At 41.6% G+C, this 18,740-nt stretch overlaps 1 protein-coding gene across 1 annotated transcript in view; it reads right to left on the bottom strand.

Moving 5' to 3' along the window:
- Positions 1–18,740, bottom strand: part of CDH7 (cadherin 7) — a 219,269-nt gene that overhangs the window by 83,198 nt on the left and 117,331 nt on the right. The window contains exon 4 of the mRNA XM_063450474.1: positions 12,549–12,716. Within this exon, the coding sequence (XP_063306544.1) occupies positions 12,549–12,716 (168 nt within the window). The remainder of the gene's footprint in view (positions 1–12,548; positions 12,717–18,740) is intronic.

Raw genomic sequence — 18,740 nt, 5'->3', positions numbered from 1 at the left:
CTTTATTACATTGAAATTTGGCAAAGTGATTTTCTGGGCCTATATCGCATTTGAGAGAGCATGGCAGCAAAATGGGGTATGCCCAGTCTTTTCTAGTAGCCACTTGGGCACAAACCCTAGCCAAATTTAGTGTTTGTTTGTTTTTTTTGCATTTTTCACATAAAATCTGTACTTTCACTGATAATATCATTGTTAGTATATAGTTTACTGCCCTGAAACACTCCTAGTTCTGCTCAGTGATGTCTCACGAGCGCCATGGTACCCCCCATGTATAGGTTTTATGGGGTTTTGGAAAGTTTCAGGATCATATATACGGCTTATCCATTTATGCTTTTTCACCTTGACATTTGTCAGATTAGTTTGCAGTGTCCAGGCTGCCTTTGAGACCGTATGGCAGCCAAGAAATGAAAATTACCCCTATCATGGCATACCATTTGAAAAAGCAGACATCCCAGGGTATTCAAAATGGGGTATGCCCAGTCTTTTGTAGTAGCCACTTGGGCACAAACCCTAGCCAAATTTAGTGTTTTTTTTTTTTTTTTTTGCATTTTTCACATAAAATCTGTACTTTCACTGATAATATTATTGTTAGTATATAGTTTACTGCCCTGAAACACTCCTAGTTCTGCTCAGTGATGTCTCACAAGCGCCATGGTACCCCCCATGTATAGGTTTTATGGGGTTTTGGGAAGTTTCAGGGTCATATATACGGCTTATCCAGTTATGCTTTTTCACCTTGAAATTTGTCAGATTAGTTTGCAGTGTCCAGGCTGCCTTTGAGACCGTATGGCAGCCAAGAAATGAATATTACCCCCATCATGGCATACCATTTGAAAAAGTAGATATCCCAGGGTATTCAAAATGGGGTATGCCCAGTCTTTTCTAGTAGCCACTTGGGCACAAACCCTAGCCAAATTTAGTTTTTTTTTTTTTTTTTTTTTGCATTTTTCACATAAAATCTGTACTTTCACTGATAATATTATTGTTAGTATATAGTTTACTGCCCTGAAACACTCCTAGTTCTGCTCAGTGAGGTCTCACGAGCGCCATGGTACCCCCCATGTATAGGTTTTATGGGGTTTTGGAAAGTTTCAGGGTCATATATACGGCTTATCCATTTATGCTTTTTCACCTTGAAATTTGTCAGATTAGTTTGCAGTGTCCAGGCTGCCTTTGAGACCGTATGGCAGCCAAGAAATGAAAATTACCACCATCATGGCATACCATTTGAAAAAGTAGACATCCCAGGGTATTCAAAATGGGGTATGCCCAGTCTTCTGTAGAAGCCACTTGGGCACAAACCCTAGCCAAATTTAGTGTTTTTTGTTTTGTTTTTTTTTGCATTTTTCACATAAAATCTGTACTTTCACTGATAATATTATTGTTAGTATATAGTTTACTGCCCTGAAACACTCCTAGTTCTGCTCAGTGAGGTCTCACGAGCGCCATGGTACCCCCCATGTATAGGTTTTATGGTGTTTTGGAAAGTTACACGGTCATATATACGGCTTATCCATTTATGCTTTATTACATTGAAATTTGGCAAAGTGTTTTCTGGGCCTATATCGAATTTGAGAGAGCATGGCAGCCTGGGTAATAACATTTCCACTATTATGGCATACCATTTTCAAAAGTAGGCAACCCAGAGTATAAGAAATGGTGCATTGCAAGATGTTTGGTCTAACCACTTTATCAGAAATGAAGGGTCCACATAGCGGTTAAAGCTTTATTTGTGCTATTTCACGCACATGAACTCCATTTTCACAGGACATTTCATATTCCTGATATGAGTTATTGCAACAAAGCCTCACTATTTGTATTTAACATTGTCTCCTGAATGTAACAGTACCCCCATGTACTAGATTCTCTGTTTTGGGGGGGAAGTCATGGGGACAAAAATATTAGATGTCCTTTTCAAAGTTGGCAATTTAACAAAGTGATTTTCTGGGTCTATCTTGCCTTTGAGAGAGCATGGCAGCCTGGGTAATAACATTTCCACTATTATGGCATACCATTTTTAAAAGAAGGCAACCCAGAGTATAACAAATGGCATCATTTGAGATGTTTGGTCTAGCCATTTTAACAGAAATGCTGGGCCCATGTAGCGATTTCTACTTTGATTTTTGTCTTTTTAATCAGATAAATAGCATTTTCACTGGAAATGTCATAATACAGATATTAGTTAGTGCACTAGAGACTTGGTATTTTGATTTAACACTGTCTTCTGAATATAACGGTACCCCCACGTACTATTATTTCAGATTTTACTGATAAGTCACAGGGCGAAATATATTAGATGCCCTTTCAGCTTGTAAGTTTGCCAATATTATTTTCTGGGCCTATGTAGCTTTTCAGAGAGTATGGCAGCCTGGGTAATAACATTCCCACCGTTATGGCAAACCATTTTTAAAAGTAGGCACCCCAGAGTATAACAAATGGTGGCATAATTTGAGATGTTAGGTCTAGCCATTTTAACAGAAATGCTGGGCCCATGTAGCGATTTCTACTTTGATGTTTGTCTTTTTAATCAGATAAATAGCATTTTCACTGGAAATGTCATAATCCTGATATTAGTTAGTGCACTAGAGACTTAGTATTTTAATTTAACACTGTCTTTTGAATATAACAGTACCTACATGTACCATGTTTCCAGGTTTTTATTATATCACATGAATAGAACAGTTCCCCACATACACTTTGATCTGAAGGCAGAGAGAGGCAGAGATAGGCAGATAGATCTTTGATATCACATAGAGAGTCACTGTGTGAAAAGTTTGAGAAGTAAAAAAAACAAAAAAAAACAACTATTTTTTGTAACCCTTTCAGTGCTAATCACAGCATTAACCCTGTGATCATTTTTTTATTGGGAAGTCACATTTCAAGTACTACAAATGTAGTATTTTGAGTTGTTTGGTGTAGCCACTTTAGACTGGCTAGCGTAAACAGGGACAGGCCAAGGTCAGGGGAATCCAGAATTCAGAGTAGTCGGTAAAACAAGCCAATGGGTCGGTACAGGCAGCTAACAAAGCGTAGTCAGGACAAGCCGAGGTCAGAAATCCAGGTAAATCAAGCAAACAAACTGCCAAAGTCCCATACAGAGTGATTCAGAAATTCAGCTCTGTATGGTAGACTTTGAAACAGTCTGTTATGCAGAGGGCGGGTAAAGATGGGCAGGTTGGACAATAAAAACTGGAGTCCTTTCGGACTCCTTTCTTGTAGCAAACACGGCACTTTCTTTGGGGAGCTTTTTTTACTAGGGGTGGATGGGATTCGGGAAGGGAAGTGTTTGCCACAAAGTCTTTGGAGATCTCCTGATTCCAAAGTGGGATTGGGGGGCTGGGTAAATAACATACGGGACAAAATGCTTAATGTGAATTAAAGGAAAGGGCAGGGCCTACCTATGACCTCTTTTGTATAGAGGACATAGGCATTGAAAATTGCAATCTGGCTCACGTAGATTGCAATTTTCTTGTACCAGGTCCTAGTTTTTCGGTTCACCAGATAGGGCTGTATGCATTGGTCAGCCAAGTCTACTCCCCCCATAAACTTGCTGTAGTCTACAATGCACTTCGGCTTTTCCAGATGCTCAGTGCTACCTCTCTGGCACTGTACTTTCGTCATGCATCGTAGACAGCATGTATACATATTTCCTATCTCTGAAGCGAAGAGCAAGCAACTCATCCTGGCGGAGAGCTGAAGAGGAACCTCTACTGCTTCTGCCACTTGCCAGGGCTTGGGGGAAACCCCTGCGATTCTTCCTCACTGTGCCACAGGCTAGGGTTTCAAAACAATATACATTTTTAAATAATTCTATACTGGTATAATAATTGTCAACCCATAGCCTATATCCCTTATTCAACAAGGGAAGGATTAGATCCCAAACAATCTTGCCACTTGTACCCACAGAATCAGGGCATCCTGGTGTGTCAAGATGGCTATCCTTCCCCTGGTAAATGTGAAACGCCCATGTGTAACCAGTACAGGATTCACATAATTTATAAAATTTAACGCCATATCGGGACCGCTTCGATGGAATATATTGCTTAAATAGCAGTCGACCTTTAAATTTCATAAGGGACTCGTCAATTGAAATATCTTTATCGGGGACATAATTTTCAGAAAATCTGTCTGACAGGAGTTGAATAAAGGGCCGAATTTTATATAGCCTGTCAAACAGTGGGTCGTTTCTAGAGGGACACAGCGAGTTATCATTAAAATGAAGGAATCGCAGCAGTTGCAGGTAGCGATCCCTCAACATAACCTCAGGGAAAAGAGGTGTAGCCAGGATACATTGCTTGCTCCAGTAGGACCTGATACTGGGCTTTTTAACAATACCCATCATTAGGGTTAAAGCCCAAAACCGCTTCATCTCTGCGACATCCGTGGGTCTCCACATATTCCTGCGACCATGATGGGACCCCGGATGTGCAGAGGTACTGCATAGCAAACAAATTCGTTTGCTGAGCCATGAGCTCAAATATATCGTCTGACATAATGAGCTCAAAAAAACGAATTGGCTCGCAGTCGTCCACTGTTACAGTGATGCCAGGTGTAACAGTAAACGGCGGTATTTCTGGGGCCATCATATTTGGAGGCACCCAGTCTCCACCTGGCATTGGGCTTGCTGAGCGTCCTCTTGTGAGCTACCAGTCTGTCTGTGACTTCCAGTAGGGTAGGTGAGGCAGTTCCCCTCCAATGACATGCAATTTTTATCTTAGCGGTCAGCAGGTGGTGAATAAGCACTACCTTGTTATGCATGGAGTCTAAACTTCGGATGATGTGGGGCAGGCAGCATGCTGGTTGAAAGGGTATAGTGATCTTAGTAGAATGTCTCTATTTTTCATATGACACGGCTTGATACTTTCCTGACAGATCTCGTATAATATATATATACCCAATAGATGAGAACACTGAAAGGACTTGTGCAATGAGTGTATTTCAAAATTATATATATATATATATATATATATATATATATATATATATATATATATGCAGCTTAAGACAGAAGCACTCTCTCAGTTTTTTTTTTTTTTTTTAAGATATATTCATTAACATCAATGTTTCCACTCTCCTGGGTCTTTATCAAGATCTTTGTCACATCAAAATATTGATGTGAATAATATATATTTATGTGAATATGTGAATATGTGAATAATATATATTTGAAAAAAACTGAGAGAGTGATCTTTTCTTTACGGCTCTGGGAAACACCCAAGTGTTAAATGTTTTAAGGAAATTTTATATACCGTATATACTCGAGTATAAGCCGACCCGAATATAAGCCGAGGCCCCTAATTTTACCCCAAAAAACTGGGAAAACTTATTGACTCGAGTATAAGACTAGGGTGGGAAATGCAGCAGCTACTGGTAAATTTCTAAATAAAATTAGATCCTAAAAAAATTATATTAACTGAATATTTATTTACAGTGTGTGTATATAATTAATGCAGTGTGTGTGTGTGAGTGCTGTGTGTGTGTATGCAGTGTGTGTGTATGCAGTGTGTGTATGAGTGCAGTGTGTATGAGTGCAGTGTGTATATAATGAATGGAGTGCAGTGTGTGTGTATGAGTGCAGTGTGTGTATAATGAATGCAGTGCAGTGTGTGTGCATGAGTGCAGTGTGTGTGCATGAGTGCAGTGTGTGTGCATGAGTGCAGTGTGTGTGTATGAGTGCAGTGTGTGTGTATGAGTGCAGTGTGTGTGTATGAGTGCAGTGTGTGTGTGTGTATGAGTGCAGTGTGTGTGTGTGTATGAGTGCAGTGTGTGTGTGTGTATGAGTGCAGTGTGTGTGTATGAGTGCAGTGTGTGTGTGTATGAGTGCAGTGTGTGTGTGTATGAGTGCAGTGTGTGTGTGTGTATGAGTGCAGTGTGTGTGTGTATGAGTGCAGTGTGTGTATAATGAATGCAGTGCAGTGTGTGTATAATGAGTGCAGTGCAGTGTGTGTATAATGAGTGCAGTGCAGTGTGTATATGAGTGCAGTGTGTATGTATGAGTGCAGTGTGTATGCAGTGTGTGTATAATGAATGCAGTGCAGTGTGTGTATATGAGTGCAGTGTGTATATAATGAATGCAGTGCAGTGTGTGTATGAGTGCAGTGTGTGTGTATGAGTGCAGTGTGTATGCAGTGTGTGTATAATGAATGCAGTGCAGTGTGTGTATATGAGTGCAGTGTGTGTGAGTGCAGTGTGTATGAATGCAGTGTGTTTATAATGAATGCAGTGCAGTGTGTGTATGTGCAGTGTGTGTGTATGAGTGCAGAGCATTGGTGGGGGGTGGGCATTTTATTAATTATTATTTAATTATTATTTTAATATTTTTTTAAATGTTATTTTTTTTAGGTAACTATTTTTTTTTTTTTTTATTATTATTTGTATTATTATTTTTATGTTATTATTTTAATTATTTTTTGTTTTATTATTAATATTTGTATTTTTTCGTCCCCCCTCCCTGCTTGTTAGCTGGCCAGGGAGGGGGGCTCTCACTCCCTGGTGGTCCAGTGGATGGGCTGTAGGAGGGGGCTGTCAGGAAGCTGTTACTTACCTTCACAGCAGCTCCTGTCAGCTCCCTTCTCTCTTCTCCGGTGCGTGCAGCTCCCAGGTCAGCTCCCTCTGCAACTCTCGCGGCCGCGCGGAGCGTTGCCACGGTAACCCGTGGCAACGCTCTGACCCCGCGGCTCTCGCGAGAGTTGCAGAGGGAGCTGACCTGGGAGCTGCACGCACCGGAGAAGAGAGAAGGGAGCTGACAGGAGCTGCTGTGAAGGTAAGTAACAGCTTCCTGACAGCCCCCGGTCCATGTCTGTATTATGGCAATGTAAATTGCCATAATACAGACAACTGACTCGAGTATAAGACGAGTTAGTGTTTTTCAGCACAAAAAATGTGCTGAAAAACTCGTCTTATACTCGAGTATATACGGTATATATATAGTAAGTAATAAATGTAGGCTTGCACTCACGGTCTGTAGATAGGTAAAATTTCTTGTTTATTTCAATTCATTAAAATATAGTTGCTGCCATCATCATCAACGTTTCAGCCACTCCTGTGGCTTTCATCAGGACCAATCCAGCATATCATGAATTGAATGAATTGAAATAAACAAGACATTTTACCTATCTACAGACCGTGAGTGCAAGCCTACATTTATTACTTACTATAATTTTTTGGCTATGGCTTTTTAAGCACCCGGCATTTTTCAGGATTTTGAGTGTGTGTGCTGGGTAACACTGTATACTATATATATATATATATATATATATATATATATATATCTGTATACTATATATATATATATATATATATATATATATATATATATCTATATATATATATATATATATCTATATATATATATATATATATATATATATATATATATATATATATATATATATATATATATATATAAGCACCCTATGCTCATTTCCTCATTTATAGAGAGTTTCCCACACAACTTTCATTCTCCAGAAATGACAGGTGCAAACACTGATCAGCACACCCTTCCAATCTCTTAACCATATAGAATACATACCCTCTCTCCCTACAAATAGCTATACGTATATCACACACCAATATTAAATACTTTGATTTAATTTTTCATTTTTGTTTTTCACTATTTGTGTTTCATTTTCATCTACACACCTCATACCACTAACATGAATCCAAATATAACCATACTGTTATTTTTAATAACCCTTTTCTCAATCCAATTTTGTTCACATCACTACCGCAATAAGCACACACCTCAAACTGGAAAACAAATTATCATACACCATGGCCTGTTTTGTTGCTGTAACTTATCTGCTTAGTGCTGGTGGAGAGTTATAAAAAATAGTCCTCCTACCCACACCTCACAAAACTATAAAGTATCCCATTCACTATATGGCCAAACAAAAATGGCTATTCCTTATATTACTTGCCCTTGCACATGATGTGGAGTCTAACCCTGGTCCCCCAGCTAATTCTAGTCCTAATCTCCGCACTAAAAAAGGCTTCTCTTTTGTGCACTGCAACATCCGCAGCTTACTCCCTAGACTGGATGCACTGCAAGCCTGGTGTTCCCATTACAAACTAAAAGTAATTGTGCTCTCGGAATCATGGTTAACAACTAAAATACCAGATTCCGCCATTGCAATACAGGGTTATTCATGTTTTAGAAATGACAGAGCAAAGAGAGGAGGAGGCATTGTTATTTATGTTGACCATTCCATAAAATTTATCCCCTTACAAAACTTTAGCACTTTTGCCACCTTTGATTTCCATTCTAGCACAATTGAGATCCCGTGCAGTAAATCAATCATTGTTGCAGGAATCTACCACCCACCTAGCATTCTACCATCCCCTGTGCATTTCCTATCTGACATAGCCCATCTCCTTAGTAAAACCATAACTCAAAACCCAAAAAGTGAACTGTTGGTCTTTGGAGATTTTAATATTGATTGGCTGAATCCTAAAAGTAATAGTTCTTGCTCGCTGTTTAAGAATTTGTAACTAATGCAATTAATCTCCAACTCGCATAAACATTAAAAGCCATAACCATACCCTGCTCAATTGGATTCTCTCCACTTCTCCTGATAGAATCCAGGAGGCCGGTGTTCTCCCTAACAGTTGCAGTGATCACTGTTTAGTGTACTGCATGCACAAAATAAAGGCTACTAAATCCTCTCCCAAGGTTAAAATCACCAGGACCTTCAAAAAATGTAATCTTGAATCCTTTCTTAATGACATCAAGAACCTCCCATGGCACAGATTAAACATTATCCCAGATCTAGACTGTGCAGTTGAATTCTTTCAGTATGGACTTCTACAAGTTTGGAATTTGCATGCCCCGCTGTGTAAGGTGAGAGTAAAAGTGCAGTGCACTTTACTGGACTTTTTACTGGGACTTTCATTTGGCGGTATTGTTATTTTGTGTATATGCTGTGGTGCTTTGCTGCTTTTAATTTTGGCCATTATTGCAGTACCATACCACGCTGTATTTTATACATATATCTGCCTATTTTTGTCCTATATTATTAATATTTTAATATAATATTTTATCAATTAATAAACCCTTATTTACTCTTGAATTCGTGGAGTCTGGGTCTTCAACTGAAAATTATCGAAAGCCTGAATAGGCACCCGAGAGCGAAGTACATAGAGCCTAAGAAGCTCCATCCTTGTGAGTTCAATCCTCATATGATACAATTGTTTGTTTTTACCTATATGGAAAACACTATGTATGTCTCATTTGTTTTACAGATGTAACCACCATATCTATATCTGCAATAGGTGGTATATCCTTTTTACTCTGTATATTTTTCTAAGTGGGTGTGAATTATCACCCAATATCATTGCTCCCAGTATTGTCAAAAATCTTAGAAAAATTTGTCCATACGCAACTATGAGTATTACCAACAATCAAACTATCCGACCCCTGATCAATCGGGTTTTCGCCCGAATCACTCCACTACAACTGCCCTCTTAAAAGTTTGTAATGACATCCCAACTGGCATGGAACAAGGAGACCTAACTGAAGCTATTTTCCTTGATTTTGCAAAGGCCTTCGACGCAGTAGACCACGAAATTCTACTGCACAAACTCAAAAACTCAGGTACTGGTGATTGTCCGCTAACCTGGTTTTGATCGTATGTATCGGATCGTTCGCAATATGTGTCCATTTCTGACAACGACTCCCTCCCTCTCCCAGTCAAGTGTGGTGTTCCCCAAGGTTCCATTCTCAACCCCCACTATTTACATTATTTATAAATAATCTGCCTAATGTCTGCAAATCCTCAAATGTACACATGTACGCAGATGACACAGTGATCTATGCGAGCAAATCCGATCTACTGCAGCTTGAGGCTGTGTTCCAAGACCATTTTACAGAAGTAGAAAAGTTTACAAAAAACAAACTCTTCCTAAACACTGACAAAACTGTCACAATGATCTTTGGAACAGTACCTAAATTACACAAATTACACAATTCTCACCTATCCATCAAAACAAAATCAAATAGTACACTGACCGCAGTCCACTCTTTGAAATACTTGGGTATGTTGTTAGACTAGTGATGTCGCGAACATAAAATTTTCGGTTCGCGAACGGCGGACGCGAACGTCCGCAAATGTTCGCGAACCGGCGAACCGTGCGAACCGCCATAGCCTTCAATAGTCAGGCGAATTTTAAAACCCACAATAGTGGTTGAAGGGGGGGGGGGAGGAGACCTACTCTCCTCCCCCCCCCGGCCCCCACCCCTGGGTTTGGGTGGGGGCCATAATGATAATGAGGGGAGGGGACCTACTGTCCTCCGCTCCCCGGCCCCCACCCCTGTGCAGCGGGTGGGGGCCATAATGATAATGAGGGGGGGACCTACTGTCCTCCCCCTCTCCGGCCCCCACCCCTGTGCGGCGGGTGGGGGCCCTAAAATTTAACAATAGGGGGGGGACCTGAGCGGTGGGTGGGGGCACTAAAATTAACAATAGGGGGGGACCTATTGTCCCCCCCCCCTGCCCCCACCCCTGAGCGGTGGGTGGGGGCCCTAAAATTAACAATAAGGGGGGGACCTATTGTCCCCCCGGCCCCCACCCCTGAGCGGTGGGTGGGGGCCCTAAAATTAACAATAAGGGGGGGACCTATTGTCCTCCCCGGCCCCCACCCCTGAGCGGTGGGTGGGGACCCTAAAATTAACAATAGGGGGGACCTATTGTCCCCCCCTGCCCCCACCCCTGAGCGGTGGGTGGGGGCCCTAAAATTAACCTATTGTGGGGGCCCTAAATACAAAGGGAGGGGGGGTGCCCTTGTTAACCCCCCCCCAAAAAAAAAATGATCTACCTACCTATCCCCCTCACCCTAAAAATAATGAGGGGGGGACCTTTAACTAAAACCCTGTAAAAAAAAATAGATAAAAACAACTTACCATTTGATGTTTTCTTTCTTCTACAATCTTCTTTTTTCAGCGCCAAAAAAGGCCAAAAAAAAAACCATAATAACCGACGCAATTAAAAAAAAAAAAAAAAAAAACGACCGCACAAAAAGAATAATCCATCTTCACCCATGGAGGGCTCCGTGCAGACTGAGCTCTGCAGGGCGGGGGAAGGCTTATAAAGCCTTTCCACGCCCTGCAATTAGGCTAAGAACACTCTGATTGGCTGGTTTAAGCCAATCAGAGTGCTCTTTGTCAGCGTGGGGAAATTTATCTTTCCCACGCTGTGTAAAATGACACAGAGCACTGTGATTGGATGGATTTCAAGCCATCCAATCACAGTGCTCTGTGTCATTTTACACGCGTGGGAAAGTTCTTTGGAGTTTTCCCACGCTGTGTAAAATGACAAAGAGCACTCTGATTGGCTTAAACCAGCCAATCAGAGTGTTCTTAGCCTAATTGCAGGGCGTGGCAAGGCTTTATAAGCCTTCCCCCGCCCTGCAGAGCTCAGTCTGCGCGGAGCCCTCCATGGATGAAGATGGATTATTTTTTTGTGCGGTCGTTTTTTTTTTTTTTTTTTTTTTTTATTGCGTCGGTTATTATGGTTTTTTTTGGGCCTTTTTTGGGGCTGAAAAAAGAAGATTGTAGAAGAAAGAAAACATCAAATGGTAAGTTGTTTTTATCAATTTTTTTTACAGGGTTTTAGTTAAAGGTCCCCCCCTCATTATTTTTAGGGTGAGGGGGGTAGGTAGGTAGATCATTTTTTTTTTGGGGGGGAAGGGTTAACAAGGGCACCCCCCTTTGTATTTAGGGCCCCCACCCACCGCTCAGGGGTGGGGGCTGGGGGGGGACAATTGGTCCCCCCCTTATTGTTAATTTTAGGGCCCCCACCCACCGCTCAGGGGTGGGGGCCGGGGGGGGACAATAGGTCCCCCCCCTTATTGTTAATTTTAGGGCCCCCACCCACCGCTCAGGGGTGGGGGCCGGGGGGGACAATAGGTCCCCCCCTTATTGTTAATTTTAGGGCCCCCACCCACCGCTCAGGGGTGGGGGCCGGGGGGGACAATAGGTCCCCCCCTTATTATTAATTTTAGGGCCCCCACCCACCGCTCAGGGGTGGGGCGGGCGGGGGACAATAGGTCCCCCCCCCTTATTATTAATTTTAGGGCCCCCACCCGCCGCTCAGGGGTGGGGGCCGGGGGGGGGGGACAATAGGTCCCCCCTTATTGTTAATTTTAGGGCCCCCACCCGCCGCTCAGGCTGCTCACTGTTTAATAGACATGCCCCTACTCGCGATATTGCGAGTAGGGGCACAATTTACTAATACTAAGTAATTTTTACTTAGCATTAGTAAATTAATAGGGGGCGGACCGAACATCGCATATGTTCGCCCGCCGTGGCGAACGCGAACACGCTAAGTTCGCCGGGAACTATTCGCCGGCGAACAGTTCGGTACATCACTATGTTAGACCCCAATTTATCTTTTCGCCTACACATAGAAAAAACTTGCATCTAAACGTTATCCAGAACTAGGTGCCCTGTACAGAAACAAATCCTGCCTAAGCTCTACACTAAAGGAAAAGATTTTACAGCAAATATAAATTTCCAGGTCAGCACATTTTCAAAGAAGAAATTAAAATCTTACTGCGTGGGAATCGTGGTGGGTTGTCATTGACATCTGTTAGTGTTACTGTAACAGATGTTGTTCCCGACAGTCCGCCCATTTGCCCCACCATGTCTTTTGCTTGTATTACTAGAAGATACTGGTCTTTGGCTTCTCTGTCCATGTTAGGTAAGGCTGTTCGAATGATGCCTGTGGAAATATAAACAAAAATATAAGTGGAAAGAGTATTAACTTTCAGTACAGCTGCATAACAAATGTAAAACATGAAATTATAAGTTTTTTCTTCTAAAATGATTTTTAAATAAAGCACCAAAGAACAAAGATCACTTTTAGGTTAAAAAACATTGAATTTAATGTCAAAGACAATACCCCTGAGGGGAAAATACTTTACTATTTGAAAGCAATTCCCTAAGCTGCATGCCCTGTCAGAACTCTATCAGTTCAGAAATAATAAATCACTGCTCATGATACCCACATCTATAGATATTTCTGCATCACTGCATCTCCATATGGAGTTCATACTTACTAAATCATAAACTATCTTGGTCCAGGTAGAATTGTTTTAGTGTAAATGTTGCAAGTGGTTAAAAAAAGAGAATTAGCACATTGTAGCTCAAATAAAGGATATTCTTTACCCCTTTGATAATGCGAAAGGGTACAAAAGGTAAGTGATAATAACAGTTTTTAATGTGCAGGTGTCACTGAAAAAATGTGATAGCATAGTTAATTTAATTGGCTTCATTTTAACTTGTTTGGAGCAATTCAAATGATCACAATATGTAATCATAAGCTGTAAAACCTTTTTAATGTACTTACCTACAGGAATTATCATGGAAATCTATAGGGACTGGGCATCCCAGTCATATTTAAGGTAAAAAAGTATAGAGCTTCTTGGGAAACATTAGCACCATTTGGTTCCTAAACAATTAGGACCAGAGGCTTCCTCTGTTCCACTGGGTTGGGAGATTTGTAAGGGACACCCTTGCCCACACTGAGGGGAAAAGGGTACAGGGTAAATTTTTTAGACTTACTCAGAGGGTAGTGGGGTATATTATTTTGTTTTCAGAACAAGTCAATGTTCATGTTTCAAATACCATAGGGTGACTTATATTTTACTTGGATGGTGTTATTAAGGCAACAATCAACAAAAGAAAATACACTGGTTGCAGTTGTTACTTGCCACTTAATAATAATGAAAGTTGAGAAATTAGATTGAGGGGGATGATTAAAAAAATTCTCCATAGAGCATAACCAAAAAAAACTGTTTTCTAAAGAATTGTCTGTATTTCAAACCGCCAACAGACAGGATCTTCTGTGTCCTAAATCTAAACATGCACAATCTAAAAGACCGCACTCTAAACCAGGCTTCCCCAAACTCCAGCCCTCCAGATGTTGCTGAACTACAACTACAGAAGTTCTTGTATACAGGGTAGCCCAAAAGTAGATAAACAAAATAGTTAATTTGCATTTTATTACATTTTTCCTGGCCAGTACACAGTGACATACAGTATGATACAAATTCTGGTCCGCATGAATGTCCACAAATGCTTCTGAGATGAACTCTTTTATTTGTCCATTGTCTGGGGCTACCTTTCAAAAATGTTATTCGATACTATAAGTAAGGTGGGCGTGGCTGCCATTCAATGCTGCCATGTTGTCCAAACCAATGCTGTGGGAAGTTGTTGTCAAGTTAGTCCCTTACAGCAAAAGCATAATAAGGAGGTGCCCCATCTTGGTTGAAAAACAGTTTGACAACTTAGCTCTATTTCTTGTTGTGGCACTACCATGTGCACAACAGGTTTAGGTAATTGTTAATATTCACAGTTCTATTGAAGAAAAATGATCCTACAGTGGAGAGAGATCTAATAAGGTGAGATGGGACAGGATCGAGTGGTTAAGTGGTGGAGCGAGAAAGAATTCTCCCCTCCTTGCCATTCTGTTTCTCAACCACACATAGATCATGCCTTTCCTACCCTTCAGACATTCTCCCTGGCTACTGACCAAGAGGTGGCTGCTCTTCTTTGCTCCTCTCGCCCCACCACTTGCCCACTGGATCCTGTCCCATCTCACATTATTAGATCTCTCTCCACTTGTCTCGTGCCTGCTTTAACACACATCTTCAACTGATCTCTCTCTTCTGGCATTGTCCCTGCTGACCTTAAACATGCCACTGTAGTACCTATACTAAAAAAAATCCCTCGACCCGTCCACCCCCTCTAACTATTGTCCAATATCCCTGCTCCCTTTTTCCTCAAAGCTTCTGGAAAGACTTATCTTTACCGGTGTGTCTTATTTCCTCAATTCCAACTCTCTCCTTGACCCCCTTCAATCTGGCTTCCGCCCTCTCCTCTCCACTCTACTGAGACTGCGCTTATCAAAGTTACTAACGACCTAATTGCAGCTAAATCCAAAGGCCACTACTCCATACTAATTCTTCTTAACCTCTCAGCAGCCTTTGACACCGTTGATCATGCTCTCCTTCTTCAAACTCTTCAATCGCTTGGTTTCTGTGACTCTGTCCTCTCGTGGTTTTCCTCTTATCTCTCCCAATGCTCATTCAGTGTCTCTTTTTCTAATGATTCCTCCTCCCCTCATCCTGTCTCGGTTGGAGTCCCCCAAGGCTCTGTCCTTGGTCCCCTTCTATTTTCTCTTTATATTGCCTCTCTTGGCAAACTTATTACCTCTTTTGGATTCCACTACCACCTGTACACTGATGACACCCAGTTATATCTCTCCTCCCCAGACCTCTCCCCTGCCGTCCTGCAACGTGTCACTGCTTGCCTTTCTTCCATCTTTGACTGGATGTCCTCGCGCTTTCTGAAACTCAATCTCTCTAAAACTGAGCTCTTTGTCTTTCCTCCTCCTAATACTGATCCTCCTCTTTCGCTCTCCCTTCAAGTCTGTGGTACCCACATCAGTACATCCTTGCAAGCGTGCTGTCTTGGCGTCATACTTGATTCTGGCTTCACCTTTGAGCCTCACATCCAGCATGTTGCCAAATCCTGTAGATTCCATCTTAAAAACATAGCCCACATCCGCCCCTTTCTTTCACCAGATACTACCAAGGAGCTTGTCCATGCTTTAGTAATTTCCCGCATGGATTATTGTAACCCTCTCCTGATTGGTCTTCCCAAAAGCCGTACTGCACTGCTACAGTCCGAAATGAATGCTGCTGCCGGACTGATTTTCCTCTCTAGTCGTTTCTCTCACACCTCACCCCTCTGCCAGTCCTTACATTGGCTTCCTGTATGCTATAGGAGTCAATTCAAGGTACTAATTCACACCTATAAAGCACTGAACAACTCTAGCCCCTCTTATATCTCCTCACAGATCCATAGGTATGTTCCTTCTCGGTCTCTCCGCTCTGCCCGTGACCACCTCCTGTCCGTTGTCCGCACCCGTGCGGCCAACTCATGCTTGCAGGACTTCTCGTGGGCGGCTCCCTTCCTATGGAATAACCTGCCTACCACCATCAGACTCTCCCCTAGTCTTGCATCTTTTAAGAAGTGCCTTAAAACCCATCTCTTCAGGAAAGCTTATGGCCTCCAAGACAACCTCTACCTCACATACCTGTCTCTTGCTCTCTCCTAAAGAGCAGGCCACTTTATTTGACTACAAATTCCTGTCCTAATGTGTTTTACATCCCACCTCCTATAGAATGTAAGCTCGATTGAGCAGGGTCCTCTTCAACCTATTGTTCCCGTAAGTTTATTTGTAATTGTCCAATTTATAGTTATATCCCCTCTCATAATATTGTAAAGCGCTACGGAATCTGTTTCCGTATCGTAGGACAATACACCCCACACTGTGGCACCTGGTTTATTCAGTTGAGATGTGATAATCAAATGAGGATTTTCATCTGCCCATTGCACACAGTTACATCTTTTTGTATGGCTTGACCATTTTACAGAGGCCCCATCTGAGCAGATGATCTTATCAATAAAATCTGGTTTGTTAGAGGTTTCATTACACATCATCTCACAGAATTGCAACCAACTGTATGGGTCATCCCCCACAAGACCATGTAACAGTATTGGACAGTACAGCTTAAATTTCAGTTTACACATTAAGTATTGCAAGGATGTTCTCTATGAATAGCTGCTGAGGCGCATGTGATGTGGACTTTTTCGGCTGTTCACAAATGTCAAAGAAACTTTTATCTAATATTCCAATGACATAGACATTCTAGGATGTCCAGATTTCAGTGCATTAACCTGTTGCTTCAAATTTATATCTAATACAATAAATTGTCAGAAGTGTTGGTTGAGAAGTGTCAAATGCTTCTTGGCAGATGTTGTACATCACTCTGCATTTTCAGTCTTCCAGTACTGCTTTTGAATCCAGTTTCTTTATTCTTAACTCAAGTTCACTGTCATCATTCAAAATAGCAGTAAGGAAAACTAATTATTTTATCTGCCCTCTGTAGCGGGATCAGCACTAAACCGTGAAGTGTGGTAGTGTATTTACCTATGTTCCCCATGTATTCGTGATTACTTGTGTGTTTTACCTGCTCCACGTTCGGGAGACCGCGTACGAATGCAGCCTGTTCGTCTCCTGAATGGGGACCACTCCAATACCCCATTTAGAATGTTTATTTAGAATGTTCATACCTCGCTAATGAGGTGTGAAAACCACAAACCACAAGGGAAGCCTCGGTGCGTGACGCCCCTGGGTGGCGGCCCGTTTGTTAGATGAATGACATCCAGGGGGAGCATTCGCAAATAGCTTTCCACCTCTTTCAGCTCCTGAATGAGGACCTCCCCAGCAGGACCTCCCCAGCACCCCTTGGAGTGTTCACACCAATCAATTAGAACGTTGGCAACTTGCAACATAAGTGTAAAACTAATGATTGCTTCCCTGGGTGGCTAGCATTCGCATAGACGAACGCCGGTCAGAGGGAGCATTGTGTTCTGAAAGTAGACGCTTCCCTTGCTTGGTTTCACCCATGGACCCCGTGAACGGAGGCTGTTCATGTCGGTTATTGTTCTGTGGGTCCCTGAGATTGGTGGGGACACTCTGTGTGGACAATGGTGGTTTGGCGGGCTTTCTGTGCCTGGGAGCCCAGGAGGCAGGAATATTTCCAGGGACTCCCAGGTACAGAGAATCCTGGGTAGAAGACCCCCCTGCCATGGGAAGTGGGAAAAACTGTATTTGTGTGGAGGGAATCGGGGACAAAACGCCTTAAGTTTAACTGCCACTGTATATAGTGCCTCATTGCTATGTTATAAAATGTATTTTAATTATTTTGAAATCATTTTTTCTGAGCAATATTCTAAAAACACAGAGAACAAATTTATTTTGCAGTTGTATACATTACATGATACATATATTTTTACAAATTTCACTAGATGCACATCATAGGGATCACATATCTTATTATTCACTTTGTGATGTGTATATATATACACAAAATATGGGATACATCTGTTAAATCTAAAAGCTAATTAACAAAATATAGTTAAATACAGTCATAAAATAAATAGATTACACTTTCATTGGTAGCACTGACAGTTCATGTCGGTTATTGTTCCGTGGGTCCCTGAGATTGGTGGGGACACTCTGTGTGGACAATGGTGGTTTGGCGGGCTTTCTGTGCCTGGGAGCCCAGGAGGCAGGAATATTTCCAGGGACTCCCAGGTACAGAGAATCCTGGGTAGAAGACCCCCCTGCCATGGGAAGTGGGAAAAACTGTATTTGTGTGGAGGGAATCGGGGACAAAAGGCCTTAAGTTTAACTGCCACTGTATATAGTGCCTCATTGCTATGTTATAAAATGTATTTTAATTATTTTGAAATCATTTTTTCTGAGCAATATTCTAAAAACACAGAGAACAAATTTATTTTGCAGTTGTATACATTACATGATACATATCTTTTTACAAGTTTCACTAGATGCACATCATAGGGATCACATATCTTATTATTCACTTTGTGATGTGTATATATATACACAAAATATGGGATACATCTGTTAAATCTAAAAGCTAATTAACAAAATATAGTTAAATACAGTCATAAAATAAATAGATTACACTTTCATTGGTAGCACTGACAGAATATATAGCAATTATTAGCCCTCAAGCTGCCTCCCGTGATGGTGTGTAGTAGTGCACGCTTTTATGATGATTGCCACAATAAAGCCACAAGGAAGCTGGTGAACCATGTGAAGAATAAATGCTTTGGGGTTACTACCCCTTCTGGCAGTAAAGATCAG

The sequence above is a fragment of the Pelobates fuscus genome, chromosome 4 (assembly GCF_036172605.1).
Source record: "Pelobates fuscus isolate aPelFus1 chromosome 4, aPelFus1.pri, whole genome shotgun sequence".
In the NCBI taxonomy this organism is placed as follows: Eukaryota; Metazoa; Chordata; class Amphibia; order Anura; family Pelobatidae; genus Pelobates; species Pelobates fuscus.
The sequence above is the reverse complement of the archived record's forward strand: the minus strand, read 5'-3'. Positions and strand labels throughout refer to the sequence as shown.